The 18,695-nt window shown below is 38.0% G+C and overlaps 1 protein-coding gene across 2 annotated transcripts in view; it reads right to left on the bottom strand.

The window, feature by feature from the left end:
- ATIC (5-aminoimidazole-4-carboxamide ribonucleotide formyltransferase/IMP cyclohydrolase) overlaps positions 1–17,610 on the bottom strand; it is a 40,084-nt gene extending 22,474 nt beyond the window's left edge. The window contains exons 1-9 of one of the 2 annotated variants that reach the window (XM_059052793.2): positions 17,240–17,610; positions 16,812–16,938; positions 15,575–15,651; positions 14,556–14,622; positions 11,158–11,246; positions 10,702–10,853; positions 10,213–10,369; positions 1,753–1,878; positions 575–682 (exon numbers count right to left, since the gene is read on the bottom strand). In XM_059052793.2, coding sequence (XP_058908776.1) covers positions 575–682; positions 1,753–1,878; positions 10,213–10,369; positions 10,702–10,853; positions 11,158–11,246; positions 14,556–14,622; positions 15,575–15,651; positions 16,812–16,938; positions 17,240–17,258 — 922 coding nt within the window. In that variant the 5' untranslated portion in view covers positions 17,259–17,610. The remainder of the gene's footprint in view (positions 1–574; positions 683–1,752; positions 1,879–10,212; positions 10,370–10,701; positions 10,854–11,157; positions 11,247–14,555; positions 14,623–15,574; positions 15,652–16,811; positions 16,939–17,239) is intronic. The other variant, XM_067026825.1, reaches the window with a different exon arrangement.
- Between the last annotated feature and the right edge of the window lie 1,085 nt (positions 17,611–18,695).

Genomic DNA, 18,695 nt, shown 5'->3' with positions numbered 1-18,695 from the left:
GATCCCTGTTCCACCTCCAAGATTGTGGTCAGCAATCAGCCACCAACATATGTGGCCCTATTCCAACCAGACTACATTTACAAAGCTAGGTGGTGGGCTGGATTTAGCCAATGAGCCACACTTTGCTAACCCCTGTTGTAGAAAGTAAACCATGAGAAAGTGTCTCAGTAATCTCCCATTAATTTTACAATAATATTCACAGGTTATTAAGCTCATGCATTAGATACTTGTGAATTATATAAAATATAACTTTAACCAAATTCAGTGTACTTAAATAACGATACAACTTAAATTTAGCAATACAAATACATTCAATAGCCTAATCTGAAACTTCACACACCAAATTCCAATTGTGCTTCCCTTTATTACATTAAATACTAAAACTAACACATACTTTTACAAACAAATTTATTCCAAGGCTCTCATATAGTCATTCTGAAGTATTAATGAAAAACATATTAAGGTAATTTGAAATCCTGTAACGAAACAAAGGATATTACTACTTTAAGATAAAATACTGCTTTTCCTCTCAAAAAAAAAAAAAGAACAGAAAAAGTGCTATTATTCTTCTGACCTCTTGCTCTTGCATATGCAGTGGAAATGGGTGTGAGGGTTTCGTACATATCATAGACCATGCAGACTTTGGCTTCATCTTCACTGAGTGGAATTCCAACAGCAGCACCTGGTATAGAAAGCCATAAATAAACCCAAAATCTCAAGTTACTACTTATCAATTCCTAAATCAGGACATTTTTCTAAACATCTAGTCTATATAGCATAATTTCTAGTGCTTGGGCCAAATTAAACAAAAACCTGTTAGGTCAGATAATTAAATGCCAAAAACGTAACTGCAGGGGAGGGTGAGGTGGGGGGAATCTCTTCTCCAGCCTCTGAAAACAGAGCCACTGTCTTGAGTCTGCCAAAGCTAGGCGTGTGTACGAAGCTGCTTTAATTCATTACTGACTCTCTGTCCTGCTTGATATCACACACCGTTTATTTCTCTGCCACTCCCATTGTTTTCATATCCAAAAACTATCTGAGAACTAATTATGTGTTGAATTGTCAGTAGGTGATACAAATAACTAAGCTGTAAAGCTGACTCAAACATAGAAGAAAAAAGGTCTCTCATACAATGGCTGTAAAAAGTTAAAGTGCCATAAGAACAACTTCTTTATGTCTATTCGGTTAAATTTTCAACCATGTGGGGCTTCCCCGGTGGCGCAGCGGTTGAGAGTCCGCCTGCCGATGCAGGGGACGCGGGTTCGTGCCCCGGTCCGGGAAGATCTCACGTGCCGCGGAGCGGCTGGGCCCGTGAGCCGTGGCCGCTGAGCCTGCGCGTCCAGAGCCTGTGCTCCGCAACGGGAGAGGCCGCAGAGGCCGCAACAGTGAGAGGCCGGCGTACCGCAAAAGAAAAAAAAAATTTCAACCATGTGGAAAAATGTTTAGTTTAGTCATACTGCATTAAGCAACATCACTTTTATTTTCTAAAACATGTTTCCACTACAAATAAAACTATTATCTCACCTTCCTATCTCATAATAGTGTTACATATCATATATATGTAAAAGATATGTGCACATGGTATTGTTTTCAGATTTTATCCAGTTACTACATTGATATTGTTATTAACAAAAGTGGTTTCGGACTTCACAGAATGTATATATTGGCTTTTGAGTCTTGTCAAACTTCCAAAAAATTTTTTTTAAGTGTATTTTAAACAGTTCCAGAGAATCCCACAGTGCAGTGCTTTACCTGCTGGGCTGACATGTTTGAAAGAGGCAGCAGCTGGAATGCCTAAAGCTTCTTTGAGTTCCTTCACCAGCTGCCAGGCATTCAAAGCATCACACAAGTTTATAAATCCAGGGGCTCCATTCAAAACTACATATAAAAATATTAATACACATTAATAAGCCAGGTCAATAAGATCAGATATGTGTACATTTCCTAGAAAAATTTTAAAAACACACATATAAAGACTGCACAAGTATGTCTCAAATAAAGTATAACGAAGAGGCAAACAGATATACATGAACATACAAGAACTTGGTGAGACTGAATAAAGCACCCGAGTCTGAGCCCATCTTAACAAACACACACACACCCCACAGAGGTACATGAACACACACGTGTGCACACACCACTGGTGGACCAAAGCCAGCAAATCCATAAATAAATCAACAAAGAATTCAGAAAAAGGAAAAAAGTACGACTAGACTAGTGATCATCAGGGATCCACTTCAGTACAGAAATAAGATCAAACAACTGTGGCAACTTTACTGTACAATTTATAGTATAAAATTTAAATTGTAAGTCCTGTCAGTTTAAGAAATAATGTTACAAACTAAAGCAAGAGTTTAGTGGGTGGGAGAGCTGGAGGGAAAAACCTGTGTTGGGTTTCTCTTCTTTTATACCAGACTCAGTAGACTCAGTCGAAAGTTGAAATGCAGTTAACAAGGAAACTACAACTTTTCCACTGCCTATTTTCTTAACAGTGGCAGGATTTTTAAAAGCCAAAATCTTGTGAATAAACATTTATAAGAAGTTCAGCGCACACACAAAACTAGTGGGCCACTAATTAAAAACAACATTATAATTTCATTTCCTTGGTGTTATTTTGGATGGCAGACACTTTTAAAATCAAAACCTTGCCAAACATCTACTGAGTGCCTACTACAATGTTAGGCACTGTTCTAGGAACTTGGGATATTATCAGTGAATAAAACAGTCCCTCCCAAATTACTGTCATTAACAACCCTTTTAGATAGCCTCATCCAAGAGGGCAGACAGCAGAAGCAAGAAGAACTACACTTCTGCAGCCAGTGGAATGAAAACCACATTCACAGAAAGACAGACAAAATGAAGTCAGAGGAGTTTGTACCAGATGAAGGAACAAGATCAAACCCCAGAAAAACAACTAAATGAAGTAGAGATAGGCAACCTTCCAGAAAAAGAATTCAGAATAATGATCATGAAGATGATCCAGGACCCTGGAAAAAAAAATAGAGTCAAAGATCGAGAAGATGCAAGAAATGCTTAACAAAGACCTAGAGAATTAAAGAACAAACAACCATAGACAAACAATACAATAACTGAAATGAAAACTACACTAGAAGGAATCAATAGCAGAATAACTGAGGCAGAAAAACGGATAACTGACCTGGAAGACTGAATGGTGGAATTCACTATCGCCGAATAAAGAAAGAAGAATGAAAAGAAATGAAGACAGCCTAAGAGACTTCTGGGACAATATTAAATGCAACAACATTCATACTATAGGGGTCCCAGAAGGAGAAGAGAGAGAGAAAGGACCTGAGAGAATATCTGAAGAGATTATAGTCGAAAACTTCCCTAACATGGGAAAGGCAATAGCCACCCAAGTCCAGGAAGCGCAGAGTCCCAGGCAGGATAAACCCAAGGAGAAACACACCGAGACACATAGTAATCAAATTGATAAAAATTAAAGACAAACAAAAATTATTATTGAAAGCAACAGGGAAAAAAGACAAATAACATACAAGGGAACTCCCATAAGGTTAACAGCTGATTTCTCAGCAGAAACTCTACAAGCCAGAAGGCAGTGGCATGATATACTTAAAGTGATGAAAGGGAAGAACCTAGAACCAAGATTACTCTACCCAGCAAGGATCTCATTCAGATTCAACAGAGAAATCAAAAGCTTTACAGACAAGCAAAGGCTAAGAAAATTCAGCACCACCAAACCAGCTCTTCAACAAGTGCTAAAGAACTTCCCTAAGCAGGAAACACAAGAGAAAAGGACCTACAAAAACAATTAAGAAAACAATTAAGAAAAAGGTCACAGGAACATACATATTGATAATTACCTTAAATGGGAATGGATTAAATGCTGCAACCAAAAGACACAGGCTCGCTGAATGGATACAAAAACAAGACCCACATACATGCTGTCTACAAAAGACCCACTTCAGACCTAGGAACACATACAGACTGAAAGTAAGGGGATGGAAAAAGATATCCCATGCAAATGGAAATCAAAAGAAAGCTGGAGTAGCAATTCTCATATAAGACAAAATAGACTTTAAAATAAAGACTATTACAAGAGACAAGAAGGACACTACATAATGATCAAGGGATCAATCCAAGAAGATATAACAATTGTAAATATTTATGCATCCAACAGAGGAGCACCTCAATACATAAGGCAAATGCTAACAGCCATAAAAAGGGAAACTGACAGTAACACAATAGTAGGGGACTTTAACACCCACTTTCACAACTGACAGATCATCCAAAATGAAAATAAATAAGGAAACACAAGCTTTAAATGATACATTAAACAAGATGGACTTAATTGATATTTACAGGACATTCCATCCAAAAACAACAGAATACACTTTCTTCTCAAGTGCACATGGAACATTCTCCAGGATAGATCACATCTTGGGTCACAAATCAAGCCTCAGTAAATTTAAGAAAATTGAAATCATATCAAGCATCTTTTCTCACCGTAACGCTATGAGATTAGAAATCAATTACAGGGGGAAAAACTTAAAAAACACAAACATGTGGAGGCTAAACAATACATTACTAAACAGCCAAGAGATCACTGAAGAAATCAAAGAGGAAATAAAGAAATATGTAGAAACAAATTACAAGGAAAACACAACGATCCAAAACCTATGGGACGCAGCAAAAGCAGTTCTAAGAGGGAAGTTTATACCAATACAAGCCTACTTCAAGAAACAAGAAAAATATCAAATAAACAATCTAACCTAACACCTAAAGGAATTAGAGAAAGAAGAACAAATAAAACCCAAAGTTAGTAGAAGGAAAGAAATCATAAAGATCAGAGAAGAAATAATGAAATAGAAAAGAAAACAAGAGCAAACATCAATAAAACTAAACGGTGGTTCTTTGAGAAGATAAACAAAATTGATAAACCATTAGCCAGACTCATCAAGAAAAAGAGGGAGAGGACTCAAATCAATAAAATTAGAAATGAAAATGGAGAACTGACAACAGATACTGCAGAAGTACAAAGCATCCTAAGAGTCTACCAGAAGCAACTCTATGCCAATAAAATGGACAACCTGGAAGAAATGGAAAAATTCTTAGAAAGGTATAATCTTCCAAGACTGAACCAGGAAGAAAAATAGATAATATGAACAGACCAATCACAAGTAATGAAATTGAAACTCTGATTAAAAATCTTCCAACAAACAAAAGTCCAGGACCAGATGTCTTCACAGATGAATTCTATCAAACGTTTAGAGAAGAGCTAAAACTCATCCTTCCCAAACTCCTCCAAAAAATTGTGGAAGAAGGAACACTCCCAAACTCGTTCTATGAGGCCACCATCACCCTGATACCAAAACCAGACAAAGACACTACAAAAAAAGGAAACTACAGACTAAATATCACTGATGAATATAGATGCAAAAATCCTCAGCAAAACACTAGCAAACAGAATCCAACAACAGATTAAAAGGATCATACACCATGATCAAGTGGAATTTATCCCAGGGATGCAATTCTTCAATATACACAAATCAATCAATGTGATACACCATATTAACAAACTGAAGAATATAAACCATATGATCATCTCAATAGATGCACAAAAAGCTTTTGACAAAATTCAACACCCATTTATGATAAAAACTCTTCAGAAAGTAGGCATAGAGGGAACCTACCTCAACATAATAAAAGCCATATACAACAAACCCACAGCAAACATCATTCTCAATGGTGAAAAACTGAAAGTATTTCCTCTAAGATCAGGAACAAGACAAGGATGTCCACTCTTACCACTATTATTCAACATAGATTTGGAAGTCCTAGCCACGGCAATCAGAGAAGAAAAAGAAATAAAAGGAATACAAATTGGAAAAGAAGTAAAACTGTCACTGTTTGCAGATAACATGATACTATGTATAGAGAATCCTAAAGATGCCACCAGAAAACTACTAATGCTAATCAATAAATGTGGTAAAGTTGCAGGATACAAAATTAATGCACAGAAATCTCTTGCATTCCTACACACTAATGATGAAAAATCTTAAAGAGAAATTAAGGAAACACCCCCATTTACCACTGCAACAAAAAGAATAAAATACCTAGGAATAAAACCTACCTAGGGAGACAAAAGACCTGTATGCAGAAAACTCTAAGACACTAATGAAAGAAATTAAAGATGATACAAACAGATGGAGAGATATACCATGTTCTTGGATTGGAAGAATCAATATTGTGAAAATGACTATACTACCCAAAGCAATCTACAGATTCAATGCAATCATATCAAATTACCAATGGCATTTTTTATGGAACTAGAACAAATCACCTGAAAATTTGTATGGAGACACCAATGACCCCAAATAGCCAAAGCAGTCTTGAGGGAAAAAAACAGAGCTGGAGGAAGACTCCCTGACTTCATATTACACTAAAAGCTACAGTAATCAAGACAACATGGTACTGGCACAAAAACAGAAATACAGACCAATGGAACAGTATAGAAAGCCCAGAGATAAACCCACACACCTATGGTCAACTAATCTATGACAAAGGAGGCAAGGATATATGTTGGAGAAAAGACAGTCTCTTCAATAAGTGGTGCTGGGAAAACTGGACAGCTACATGTAAAAGAATGAAATTAGAACACTCCCTAAAACCATACACAAAAATAAACTCAAAATGGATTAGAGACCTAAATGTAAGACCGGACACTATTAAACTCTTAGAGGAAAACATAGGAAGAACATTCTTTGACATAAATCACAGCAAAATCTTTTTTGATCCACCTCCTAGAATAATGGAAATAAAAACAAAAATAAACAAATGGGACCTAATGAAACTTCAAAGGTTTTGCACAGCAAAGGAAACCATAAACAAGATGAAAAGACAACCCTCAGAATGGGAGAAAATAGTTGCAAATGAATCAACGGACAAAGGATTAATCTCCAAAATATATAAACAGCTCGTGCAGCTCAATAACAAAAGAACAAACAACCCAATCCAAAAATGGGGAGAAGTCCTAAATAGATATTTCTCCAAAGACATACAGATGGCCACGAAGCACATGAAAAGCTGCTCAACATCACTAATTATCAGAGAAATGCAAATCAAAAGTATAATGAGGTATCACCTCACACCAGTTAGAATGGGCAACATCAGAAAATCTACAAACAACAAATGCTGGAGAGGGTGTGGAGAAAAGGGAACCCTCTTGCATTGTTGGTGGGAATGTAAACTGATACAGCCACTATGGAGAACAGTTTGGAAGTTCCTTAAAAAACTGAAAATAGAATTACCAAATGACCCAGTAATCCCACTACTGGGCATATACCTAAAGAAAACCATAATTCAAAAAGACACATGCACCCCAGTGTTCATTGCAGCACTATTTACAATAATCAGGTTATGGAAGCAACCTAAATGCCCATCGACAGATGAATGGACAAAGAAGTTGTGGTACATATATGCAATGGAATGTTACTCAGCCATAAAAAGGAACGAAATTGGGTCATCTGTAGACGTGGATGGATCTAGAGACTGTCATACAGAGTGAAGTAAGTCATAAAGAGAAAAACAAATATCATATATTAACGCATATATGTGGAACCTAGAAAATGGTACAGATGAACTGGTTTTCAGGACAGAAATAGAAACACAGATGTAGAGAACAAACGTATGGACACCAAGAGGGAAAAGTGAGCTGGGGGGGATGAACTGGGAGACTGGGATTGACATATATACACTAATATGTATAAAATGGATAACTAATAAGAACCTGCTGTATAAAAAAATAAATTAAATTAAAATTTAAAAAAATTCAAATATTAATCTGTTGCTCTATACTTCTTCCAAACAATAAAACGCTCTTTGAATTAAAAACAAACAAACCCAAATTACTGTCATCATGGAGCTTACAGGTAGAGTTAGAAAGGAAACAAAATGCGCAACAGAATTATAAAACAGAAAATAATAGGTATTTACCCAAATGAGTTGAAACCTTGTGTCTACACAAAAACATGTACACAAGTGTTTATAACAGCTTTATTCATAAACTGTCAAACAGCATCCTTACATTCTTGATGTCTTCAAAAGGTGAATGGATAAACTGTGGTACAGCCACACACAAGGAAATATTATTCAGCAATAAGAGGTAATAAGCTACCAAAAGATACAGGAGGAAACTTGAAACTTAAATGCATATTGCTGAAAAGCCTATATACTGTATGTTTCCAACTATATGATCCTGGAACACAGCAAAAGTATAGAGACAGTGAAAAGATCAGTGGTTGCTAGGGGTTAGGGGGGTGGAAGGGGAGGAGTTTTTAGGGTGGTAAAACTATTATGTAAGAAAATATCATGGTGAATACATTATACATTTGCCCAAACACGCAGAATGTACAACATATTCTGAATCTAAACTATGGATCTTAGTTAATAATAATGAACCAATACTGATTCATTAATTGTAACAGATGTACCGCACTAATGCAAAGTTGTTAACAGGGGAAACTGGGGGAAGGGGGACATATGAGAATTCTTTGTACTTCTGGGAAATTTTTCTGTAAATCTAAAACTGCTCTTTTTAGGGGACTTCCCTGATGGTTCAGTGGTTAAGCCTCTGCCCTTCCACTGCAGGGGCATGGGTTCGATCCCTGGCTGGAGAACCAAGATCCCACATGCCATGCGGTGTGGCCAAAAAAAAAAAAAAAAAAAAAATTAATTAAAAATAAACAAATAAACCTGCTCTTTTTAATAAGACTACTTGGAAATAAAGTTCCCTTGAGCCAAAAAAAAAAAAAAAAATTACTGTTCTCATGGAGCTTATGTGAGAGGCATAGAAGAAACAAAATAGGCAATAAACAGTAAACAACAAAGTAAAATATCCTACAGGACATACAACATGAAAAAAATTAAATGAGACATCTTTTATAAAACTCACGCATCTCCCTTTTTTTATAGTTTAGACTAATTGTGGTAAGTGGGAGAAAACTTGGCTTCTGAAACATTTCAGTTAGTTAGAATAACCCCTTTAAATTATTCAATTACCAAAGACAGTAACAACTCTTTAGACACAAGAGAAAGTGCTATAGAGAAATGTTTAAAGTTGTTTAATCTATTAAACAGTTGAAACAAAACAGAACTCTTCTCGTTTCCAATCACAAGAAAACCAGTCATTAACATCACTCCCTCTCTCTCTCTCTCTCTCTCTCTCTCTCTCTCTCTCACACACACACACACACACACACACACACACACACACAACTCTGGAGCTGAGTATACGGGCTTGGGCAGTATTAGAAAAGATTCAAAATATATCTGAAGCAAAGTAGTAATAGAACTTACCGACTGTCAAGAGCAAAAAAAGAGTATTTTAAATGCTCCTTAAACTTCCTGCACTGCTTCTCTCTCCTCCCCTCTCTCCGCTGGTAAGAGGGAGTAAACAGCACCAATCTACCAATGTGTGCTCTGAGCTTGTCTTCTCAGTGCCTGAAGGAAGCTGTCCGTGCTCTCACCCAGGGCAGCCCCCCACCAACTTCAACCCTCCGAAGTCTTCACACCTACAACTCTCTCCTCTGCCCGCTGGACCCACTCTTCCCTTCTACCAGGGAGTAGGACATGCTTGCTCATTAAATAGTCCATCTTAACAACAAAACAGAACCAAAAACTGTAAAACCCCTCTCATAACTTTACAAATACTTAAGCCCTAATTTCTCTGTTCAAAGAATTATCTTTATCATTCTTCTTTCCTAACCTCACATTCCTATTTTGGCCCATTTTAACTGGGCCTCCAGATCCATCATTCCAAGGAAACTGTGTGTTTGTAACATTCCCCAATCAAATAGCCACTGCTCTCAGCAGCATTCCGACTGGTTGAAACTCTATAGGTTCTTCTCTGATGGTTCTCCACTGCCACGTCAAGGTTTGGTCTTGACCGTCTTCTCCAAAATTCAGCCATCCCATCCTGTCCTACATCTTCAAAACCATCTACACACCAGACATTCAAATCTGTATCTTCAACTTGACTTCTCTCCAGAACCCTGGATTATCTCAATATTTTTTGTTCACAAGTCCCACTGTCAGCTCAAACTTCAGGCAGCTATAAGAGGTACTATGTAATTTACTTTATCTTCTAAAAAGTGAATCACCTCTGATACAATAGAGAGAAAGACACACACATCCAGACACGGCAAACTGTGCCACATAACGCTCAGCTTTTACCTGCGATTGGGAGCTTGGGCTTCAGGGTATATAACTGGGCAGGAGTTTGATGAGGGTTCATTCCATACCTCAACGGCATCTGAGATATTCCTTTACTATATTCTTTCCTGAAGTAATCTGAAATTGCTTCATCATATTGTGCCGTATGAGTGAAAGCCTAGAATAGGAGTCAAGATTTGTGAAAATACCCCCAGTATTTCTGAAAGTGAGGTAAAAATGGTTATAAGTAGTATATAGCAAACTACACCCCACAGCCCGCACACATGCCTGTGCAGGAAAGACACCAAATAATAACAAATAGCACAAAGAATTATTCCCTTTCCATTTCTCTTTCAATCTTTTGACAGACTACCTCTCTGATAGTTGGTCTCTGCATTTATAACAAAAGGATAGCAGCTCCAAGCAGAACCCTGGAGGGTGATGTAATCTGGTGAGAACTGAGTACTGTTGGTTTTGCAAACACCGCACTAGATAAAAGCGTGTCCACACCTTCAAGGCTAACTGGCGTCTTGTCTCCAAAGATGTGTCTTTGCTGTCGGAGCCCTGCATCTCTGAGGACACAGCCGCATAGTCCTCTGGTTCACACACTACTGTCACTCGAGTGTGGTTTTTGGCTGCCGCTCTCAGCAGGGTTACTCCCCCTTTAAAGAACAAAAGACGATTTGCATTTTCGTATCAGTTTCACCTCTTTCAAATCAAGTCACTGTACGCATACTTACTTCTACTATAATTCTTGCCTTAAAAATAAGAGAAAACTAAGCCAGAGGAATCTCTCAACAGAGAAAGAGCTCAGAAAATATCGATGAATCGGTCATCCCAGAACACAATCTGGGGGCAGTGACTATTTGCTAGGCCCTCAATAGGGTAACATCCAAGAATCATCTTGTTTACAGTGTAAAGAAGTGTCTCCTCCAGTAGTCTTCAAATATGGTTCTTCTGACTTACCAATATCAATTTGCTCAATAGCCACTTCAACAGTTACAGCCGGAGAAGCCACCGTCTTTGCAAAGGGATACAGATTACAAACAACAACTCTAAAAACAAAGAGGAATTCAGCTGTCACTAAAAACTCAAACTTCCGTGGTTTACATACCTCAGTCAGTAGCTGTTAACATGACCAAACCCCTTAAGACCCAAAATATCAACTGTGAGCCTGATGTTTTAAAGTTCTAAAGTTACTTTGAAACATCAGGACCTCCCACATTTTCAAGAGCATAGGTATACAGAAGGGGCTGTAGTCAGCAAATGTTCTCAATACACATTATTCCCTCCAAATCATATTGCAATGTTGCTGCTTGGGTAACCTTAGCTACCCACTGTCCTATCAAGCCATTAAAATTTAAAAACAAAATTTTAACTGAAATAAAATACAAGGCTACCGATAATATCCTCAATTTGGAATGTGATCACCATTATCTATGACATTGGATTTTACACTCTAATTCCAGTGGATTGTGTAAAATAATGAAAAATGATAGGTCATTCTAAAGGGGAAATATTTGTTTTGTCTTCAGAAATGTCATACACAATAATGGTAAAAGGACAAAAGAGTAATTTAAAGGACAGACCTGATCTAAAATTCACCACCAGTGAAACAGAGATCCACCCCTAGGGCTGCAATGTGCGGAGATATGTGGGCAGGTTCCCCAGTGAAATAAGCACAAGTGGTAAAAACTAACAAAAAAAGAAAAGCAGAAGGGCGGGTGGTGGGCAACACTTCCCAATGCCTGATACTAAAACCAGACAAAATGTCGCCAAAAAAAACCCAGAACAGTATCTTATGAATATGGACCAAAAAGTCCTTAACATAATACCAAATTGAATCCAGTAAAATATAAAAAGAAGTACACACCACAGCAAAGTATGGTTTATCCCACGACTGTAAGGTTGATTTAATAACTAAAAGTCAATTATTGTAATAGCTATGTCAATAAAATAAAGGACAAAAACCACCTGATTATCTCAATAGATGCACAGAAAGCATCTGATAAAACTGAACTCATTCATGATGAAAACACTCAAAAATTAAGACTAGAACTTGCCCAACACGATAAAGGATATTTTTAAAAAAACACCCACAGCTAACATACTTCAAGGTGAAAGACTGAAAGCTCTCCCCTAAGATCAGGAACAAGACAAGGATGTCCACTTTCACCACTTCCACTCAACCCTGTACTGAAGGTTCTAGCCTGGTCAATTAGCAAAGAAAATGAAATAAAAGGCACCAAGATTGGAAAAAAGTGATGCTATCTCTATTAGCAGGTGACATGATCTTGCATATAGAAAATCCTAAGGAATTCACACAGAAAAGTCAGCACTAATCAGTAAATGAGTTCAGCAGGAGGGTTGTGTAGGATATAATCAATTGAACTTATACACACTAGCGAGGAACAATCCAAAAGTAAAATTAAGAAAACAGTTCTACTTAACAATAGCATCAAAAACAAAAACAAACAAATTTAAGAACAAATTTAACAAAAGTATATGACTCGTATCTTAAAAAGTACAAAACAATGTTGAAAGAAATTTTTAAAAATCTTTAGAAAGAGATCCCATGTTTATGGACTGGAAGACTTAATATTGTTAGGATGGCAATATTCCCCCAATTGATCTACAGATTCAAGATAATCCCTACAAAAATTCCAATGCCCCTTTTTGCAGAAATGGGCAAGCTGACCCTAAAATTCATATGGAAATGCAAGGGACCCTGAATACCCAAAACAATCTTGAAAAAGAAGAACAAAGCTGGAAGACTCGCACTTATCACTTTCACAATTTACCGCAAAGATAATGGCGTGGTGCTGGCGTAAAGGACGTATAGATCAAGTGTACCAAGATCATTCAATGGGGAAAGAATAGTCTCTCCCACAAATGATGCTGAGACAACTGGATAGCCACATACTAAATAAAGCTGGACCCCTACCTCCCACCCACATATAAAAAAAGTAGTTTAAAAGGAATCAAAGACCTAAGCATAAAAGCTAAACCTAAAAAACTCTTAAAAGAAAACATAGGCATAAATCTTCATTGTTTTGAATTATGAAATGGTTTCTTAGAAATAACACCAAAGGCACAGGCAACAAAAGAAGAAATATAGGTAAGTTGGACATTACCAAAATTTAAAACTTTTATGATGGTCAAAGGATACCATTAAGAAAGTGAAAACAATCCACAGAATGGGATAAAATGAATTCTTACAACTCAATAATAAAAAATAAGTAACTCAATTAAAATGGGCATCTGAACAGACATTTCTCCAAAGGTATACAAATGGCTTATGCTCATGAAAAGATACGCAACCTCATTAGGAAATGCGAATCATAATCACAATGAGATGCCACATCATAGGGTGGTTAGAATCAAAAAAATCAATAACAAATGTTGCTGAGTATGTAGAAGAACTTTTGTACACTGCCACTGGGAATGTAAACCGATGAAGCACTTTGGAAAATAGTCTGGCAGCTCCTCAAAAGTTTAAACAGTTACCAGATGACCAAGAAATTCCATTCCCAGGTATATACCCAAGAGAAATGAAAATATATGTGCACACAAAAATTTGTACATGCATGTCCATAGCTGCATTATTCATAACATCCCAAAGTGCAAACAATCCAAATATCCATCAACTGATGAACTGATAAATGGGAGTATATCCACACAATAAATTACTTTTCAGCAATAAAAAAGTGAATTGATATATGCTGTAACATGGATGAACCTTGAAAACATGCTAAGAAGCTAGTCACAGAGGACCATATATTATACAATTACACTGATATGCAATGTTCGTGTAAATCCACAGACAGAAAATAGACTGGTGGTTGCCTAGGTTGTTGGAGGGAATGAAAGTTAACGGGTAGAGTTTTTTGGGGGGGAGGGTCAGGGTGGGAGGTGGGGTGATGAATATACTCTAACATTAACTGTGGTAATAATTGTACAACTCTAAAGATACTAAATTACTAAACTACTGAATTATCTACTTTAAATTGGGGAATTGTATGGTACATGAATTAAGCTGAATAAAGCTGTTATACATATGTATTAAAAAGAAACAGTGAATATCATTATGCAAATAACTAAGTTACTTATATGTACAATTTAGATCACAACTTCCTAAAAAAGCAAAGGTTGTTTAAGCATAATTATGTATTTTAGTAATATAAATTTGGCAAAATCAAAATGCTTACCCACATACAACGTCACAAAGGTCCTTAAAAAATGTTTATAGTTAGTGATCAGGAAACTAAACCTAATGCTAACCTTGATCTTTAAAAAGAGACACCAGATTTGGCTTCTTTGTCTTTGATCCCTAATGTATTAAAAGTTCAACTTTGAATTTTTACCTTATAAGACTGAAATCAAGTCTGGCCATGTCAGCACTATCTTCTGGGATATTACGAGCCAAGATGCCTAATTTAAACAAAAGTTAGAGTATTAGGTTCAAAAAACAAATAATAACATACTTCTTTCCAACATGATCCCATCAATCAAGTTAAAACCCCTAGCATTGCCTAATTAAGAATACCAGACAGTACAAATCTCAGATTAGTGGGTATACTTAAAAATTGTTTGCATCAGTTCCTGATTCCCTTTTCCTTGAGCAACAAAACATAAAAGGAATTTTCATATAACTGTTGTCAGTTCCATCACTCCATGTACTCCCATAAATAGTGAAGCATTTTGAAAGAACTCCTTTGAAAGTCAGTTACACTGTGATGCTTTATTCTAAGTTTGGAATCATCATACAAATTTTTTCACACTCTAAAATCTAAGTATTTTCATTAACTCCAGCAGGAAATATCACACTCTTACTTATTTATCAGGCCAAGACTAATAGCAGGCAGAGGAATCCATCAAGTAATAAAGCAAACCAGATTTTAAACAGGTTCTAATGTATTATGAACTTTAGCAGCACATGTGACAAAACCAGTATAACCTCACAGATAATTTTTTTTTGAGCTATGACCTGCCTTTTTCCTTATTCCTTTGTATATTCTACAAAGTAACTGAAAACCACTGATTTTTTTTTTTTTTTAACATCTTTATTGGAGTTTAATTGCTTTACAATGGTGTGTTAGTTTCTGCTTTACAACAAAGTGAATCAGTTATACATATACATGTGTTCCCATATCTCTTCCCACTTGTGTCTCCCTCCCTCCCACCCTCCCTATCCCACCCCTCTAGGTGGTCACAAACCACCTAGCTGATCTCCCAGTGCTATGCGGCTGCTTCCCACTCGCTATCCACCCTACGTTTGGTAGTGTATATATGTCCCTGCCACTCTCTCACTTCGTCACATCTTACCCTTCTCCCTCCCCATATGCTCAATGATTGTTTTAAACTGAAGATATCAACCACTTACCAGCATGGACTGCAGGATGCAAGGTTTTCACACGCCCCCCTAACATTTCAGGAAATCCAGTTACCTCAGAGACATCTCTGAAAACACATAAACAGAATATTGCTAGTGCTTCTGCTGAGTTGTCATTTTACATTTTACACCATTCCAAAGCATCTTCCAACATTTTTTCAGAGTCTGGATTTTCAGAATTCAGAAAATGAATCATAAGCCATACTAATGAAATATTAAGAAATAAATCCAACTCACAAGTAATTTGGCAATATACAACAAAGTATTAATATTCTTATCTCAGAAACAGACTAAAGAGAAAGCAAGGATTTATTTTTACGATTAAACAAGCATAAAGACAGCAAAGTAAATGAGTGGGGCAATAAAAGATTGTGTAGTAAAGTGGTGTTGGTATTAGAATAACTGGTTAACACTATGCAAATACAAATTCCAAGCAAAAGTTTGAGCACTTTAATAAAAGAAGTACCCAAATTAAGTATGTGAGGAATGCTTTCAAAACACTGAACAAAGGACTGATCTATGTAAATTTAAAAACATTTTACTCAATACATGAAAAGAAAAAGTAAGCTGGAAAAAGATAATCACAAAACATGACAAAGGGACACATAAAAGACAACATTTAAATATCGATCCATATCACCAAACTGACCTGAATCCTCTCTGCCAGAATTTACAAGCAAATTTTTAAAAACCCACAATATGTGAAAAAAGCAAGAAGAAAGACCATCTATCTTCTGTATGAGCTATGAAATAAAAAATATATATACTTATAAAAACACTGGAGGGAAACACATCAACATGTTGAACATGGTTACCAGAGATGCTAAGGGAAGAGAGACTGGATCTTCAGAGTTGAATTTTAATGATGTCAACAGTTTCACTAAAGAGCCGGTTAAAACAGAGCATATGCATCTTGCAAATCACAGCTTCCTTCTTGCCCAACAGACAGTCCACCTAAATTAATCTGTTGTGGCTAAGGAGGGCTCTGAAATGAGGACTTTGGGGGTCCCAACTCCTTACTCTGTAAATATGAACAGAAGTTACTAAATTTCTCTGGGCCTCATCTTCCTCTTCCACAAAGGTGGTTAGTAGTTTACCAATCTCACAGCCTGGCTGGGAGGAGGAAACAACGTTATTTTACTCAGTGCTTGGAATACATTACTTTCTGGTCAACGTCATCACACTACGTTCTGATTGGACTTAACTTAGAAAGCAAGTTGTGCCTTACCTGACTGCCAGACCAGCATCTCTCAGAGCTTTTGCAGTCCCTCCAGAAGCGATCAGATGCAAACCCACAGAAGATAGGTTCCTGGCAAATTCCACAAGGCCGGTTTTGTCAGAGACACTAAATAAAGCTGAAACAAAAAACATTTCTCATCACTCGCTGTACACATTATATTCCTCAAGGCCGGGGTGAGGGCGTGAGCAGTCGGGAATCTCAAGGCCCTCACTACCCAGACCTTGACCCGGGGCCGGGTCTGCCGCCAGCGAACCGCACTACCGCGGGCCGGGGCCTAGCAGACCGCGGCGCCGCCTCCCACCCTGCGGGGCCCCCGCAGCTCCCGCCCGGCCGCCGCCGCCGCCATTGCCGGGGTGAGGGCGCCGCGGGGCACGGATGCCGATGGCGCGGCACCTCCAGGGCGCCAAGGGGCTCACCGAGCTGGCCGGGTGCCATGGCTGCAGGCGGCGAGGCCCGGGGAGCGCGGGGCACAAAAGCAGAGACGCCACGTGCGGAGGGAGGGGAGGTGCGGCCAGAATTTATGCCGGAAGGAAGCGGGGCGGACCCAGTGGGCACCTGATCCGTCACGTGACCCAACCAGCCCCCTGTTCAATTTCAGTCGCGAAATTGGAGCCTCAGGGTTGTAAGGGAATGCGGGGTGGGGTGAGGTGAAGGGGGCTTCCTAAATCCAGAACTGGAAGGGATCACCGCCTACAGTCTCACACTCCGAGAGTGATTTGTCCCTGCCCTCAAAATGTGGTCGCCCCAAGCCTCAGGAGCTAACAACTCCCGTTGTCCAGGGCAGCCTGTCCCGGAGGCTGATCAAAGTGTCAGAAGCCCTGACTGAGGAATCAAGAAAAACACAAGGAAAAGTTCTTAGAGCAGCAAAGCTAGAAAGCATCTTGGCAATCATCTGCCTTCCTCCCGTTTCAATATATTAAAAAAAGTAAAACGAAGGCCTAAAGATTAAGTGACTCCACAGTTCCCAGAGGCAAAGTGAGGTGAAATTGACATTCATTTGAGTTTTGGATTCCACCTTATACAATAGCCTGAAATCTGCTTATGAAAGGTGGTGTCTTCTGGCAAATCGGTAAATATTTAACTCAAGGCTGGATGAGAGGAATGATAATGGTTGGGGTGGGGGCGAGGGGAATGCCATTTTTTATTTTGGCCGCGCCTTGAGGCTTGAGGGATCTTAGTTCCCCAACGGGGATTGAACTCGGCTTCCCGCAGTGAAAGCACCGAGTCCTAACCAGTGGACCGCCAGGGAATTCCGGGGGATGCTTTTCTTAATCCATGAAAAATAGGGAAAGCAAAACTGAACACATTCATTTCTTTTTTGAAATAACATCTTTGCCACAAAATATACACATGTTGCTGTATAAAGAAATCTTTTAAAAATGCTCCTTGTTAGAATTATATTACAAAATAATAGTGCTGTCTATCTTTTATACTCTGTCTTGGGCTCACAGCTGCAGAAATTAAAAAAAGTTTTCTCTTACCCACATGCAATTTATTTGTTTTTCCTCTTCCCCGATTCTTCCAGTCTCTTCTTTACTCCCCAAAGTGAATACCTATTGGCTAGAATCAAGGGCTGTATTTTATAACCTCTGAATATGTGAACACTTTGCTCTGAATATTTCTCACATTTCTAAGAGAAATATATTAAGATTATAATGGTGTCTTCAGAGTGTTTGCCAATTTTGAATTTAAAAAGACAAAGTTCATAGCTCGTAATAAAGGAAATTTCCCTGGCCAGTCACTGTAGGTGTTTATAGGATACAAAAAAGCAGAAAATAATGCAGAGATTTAGTGATAAGAGGAAAATAAACAGCACTTAGGCACTGGGCATTTTTCCTGCATGTGAATTTCAAACATTCAATGTAATAAATG

Source organism: Kogia breviceps, chromosome 2 (assembly GCF_026419965.1).
Source record: "Kogia breviceps isolate mKogBre1 chromosome 2, mKogBre1 haplotype 1, whole genome shotgun sequence".
Lineage (NCBI taxonomy): Eukaryota > Metazoa > Chordata > Mammalia > Artiodactyla > Physeteridae > Kogia > Kogia breviceps.
Note: the sequence above shows the minus strand (reverse complement) of the source record. Positions and strands in the feature narration are given on the sequence as shown.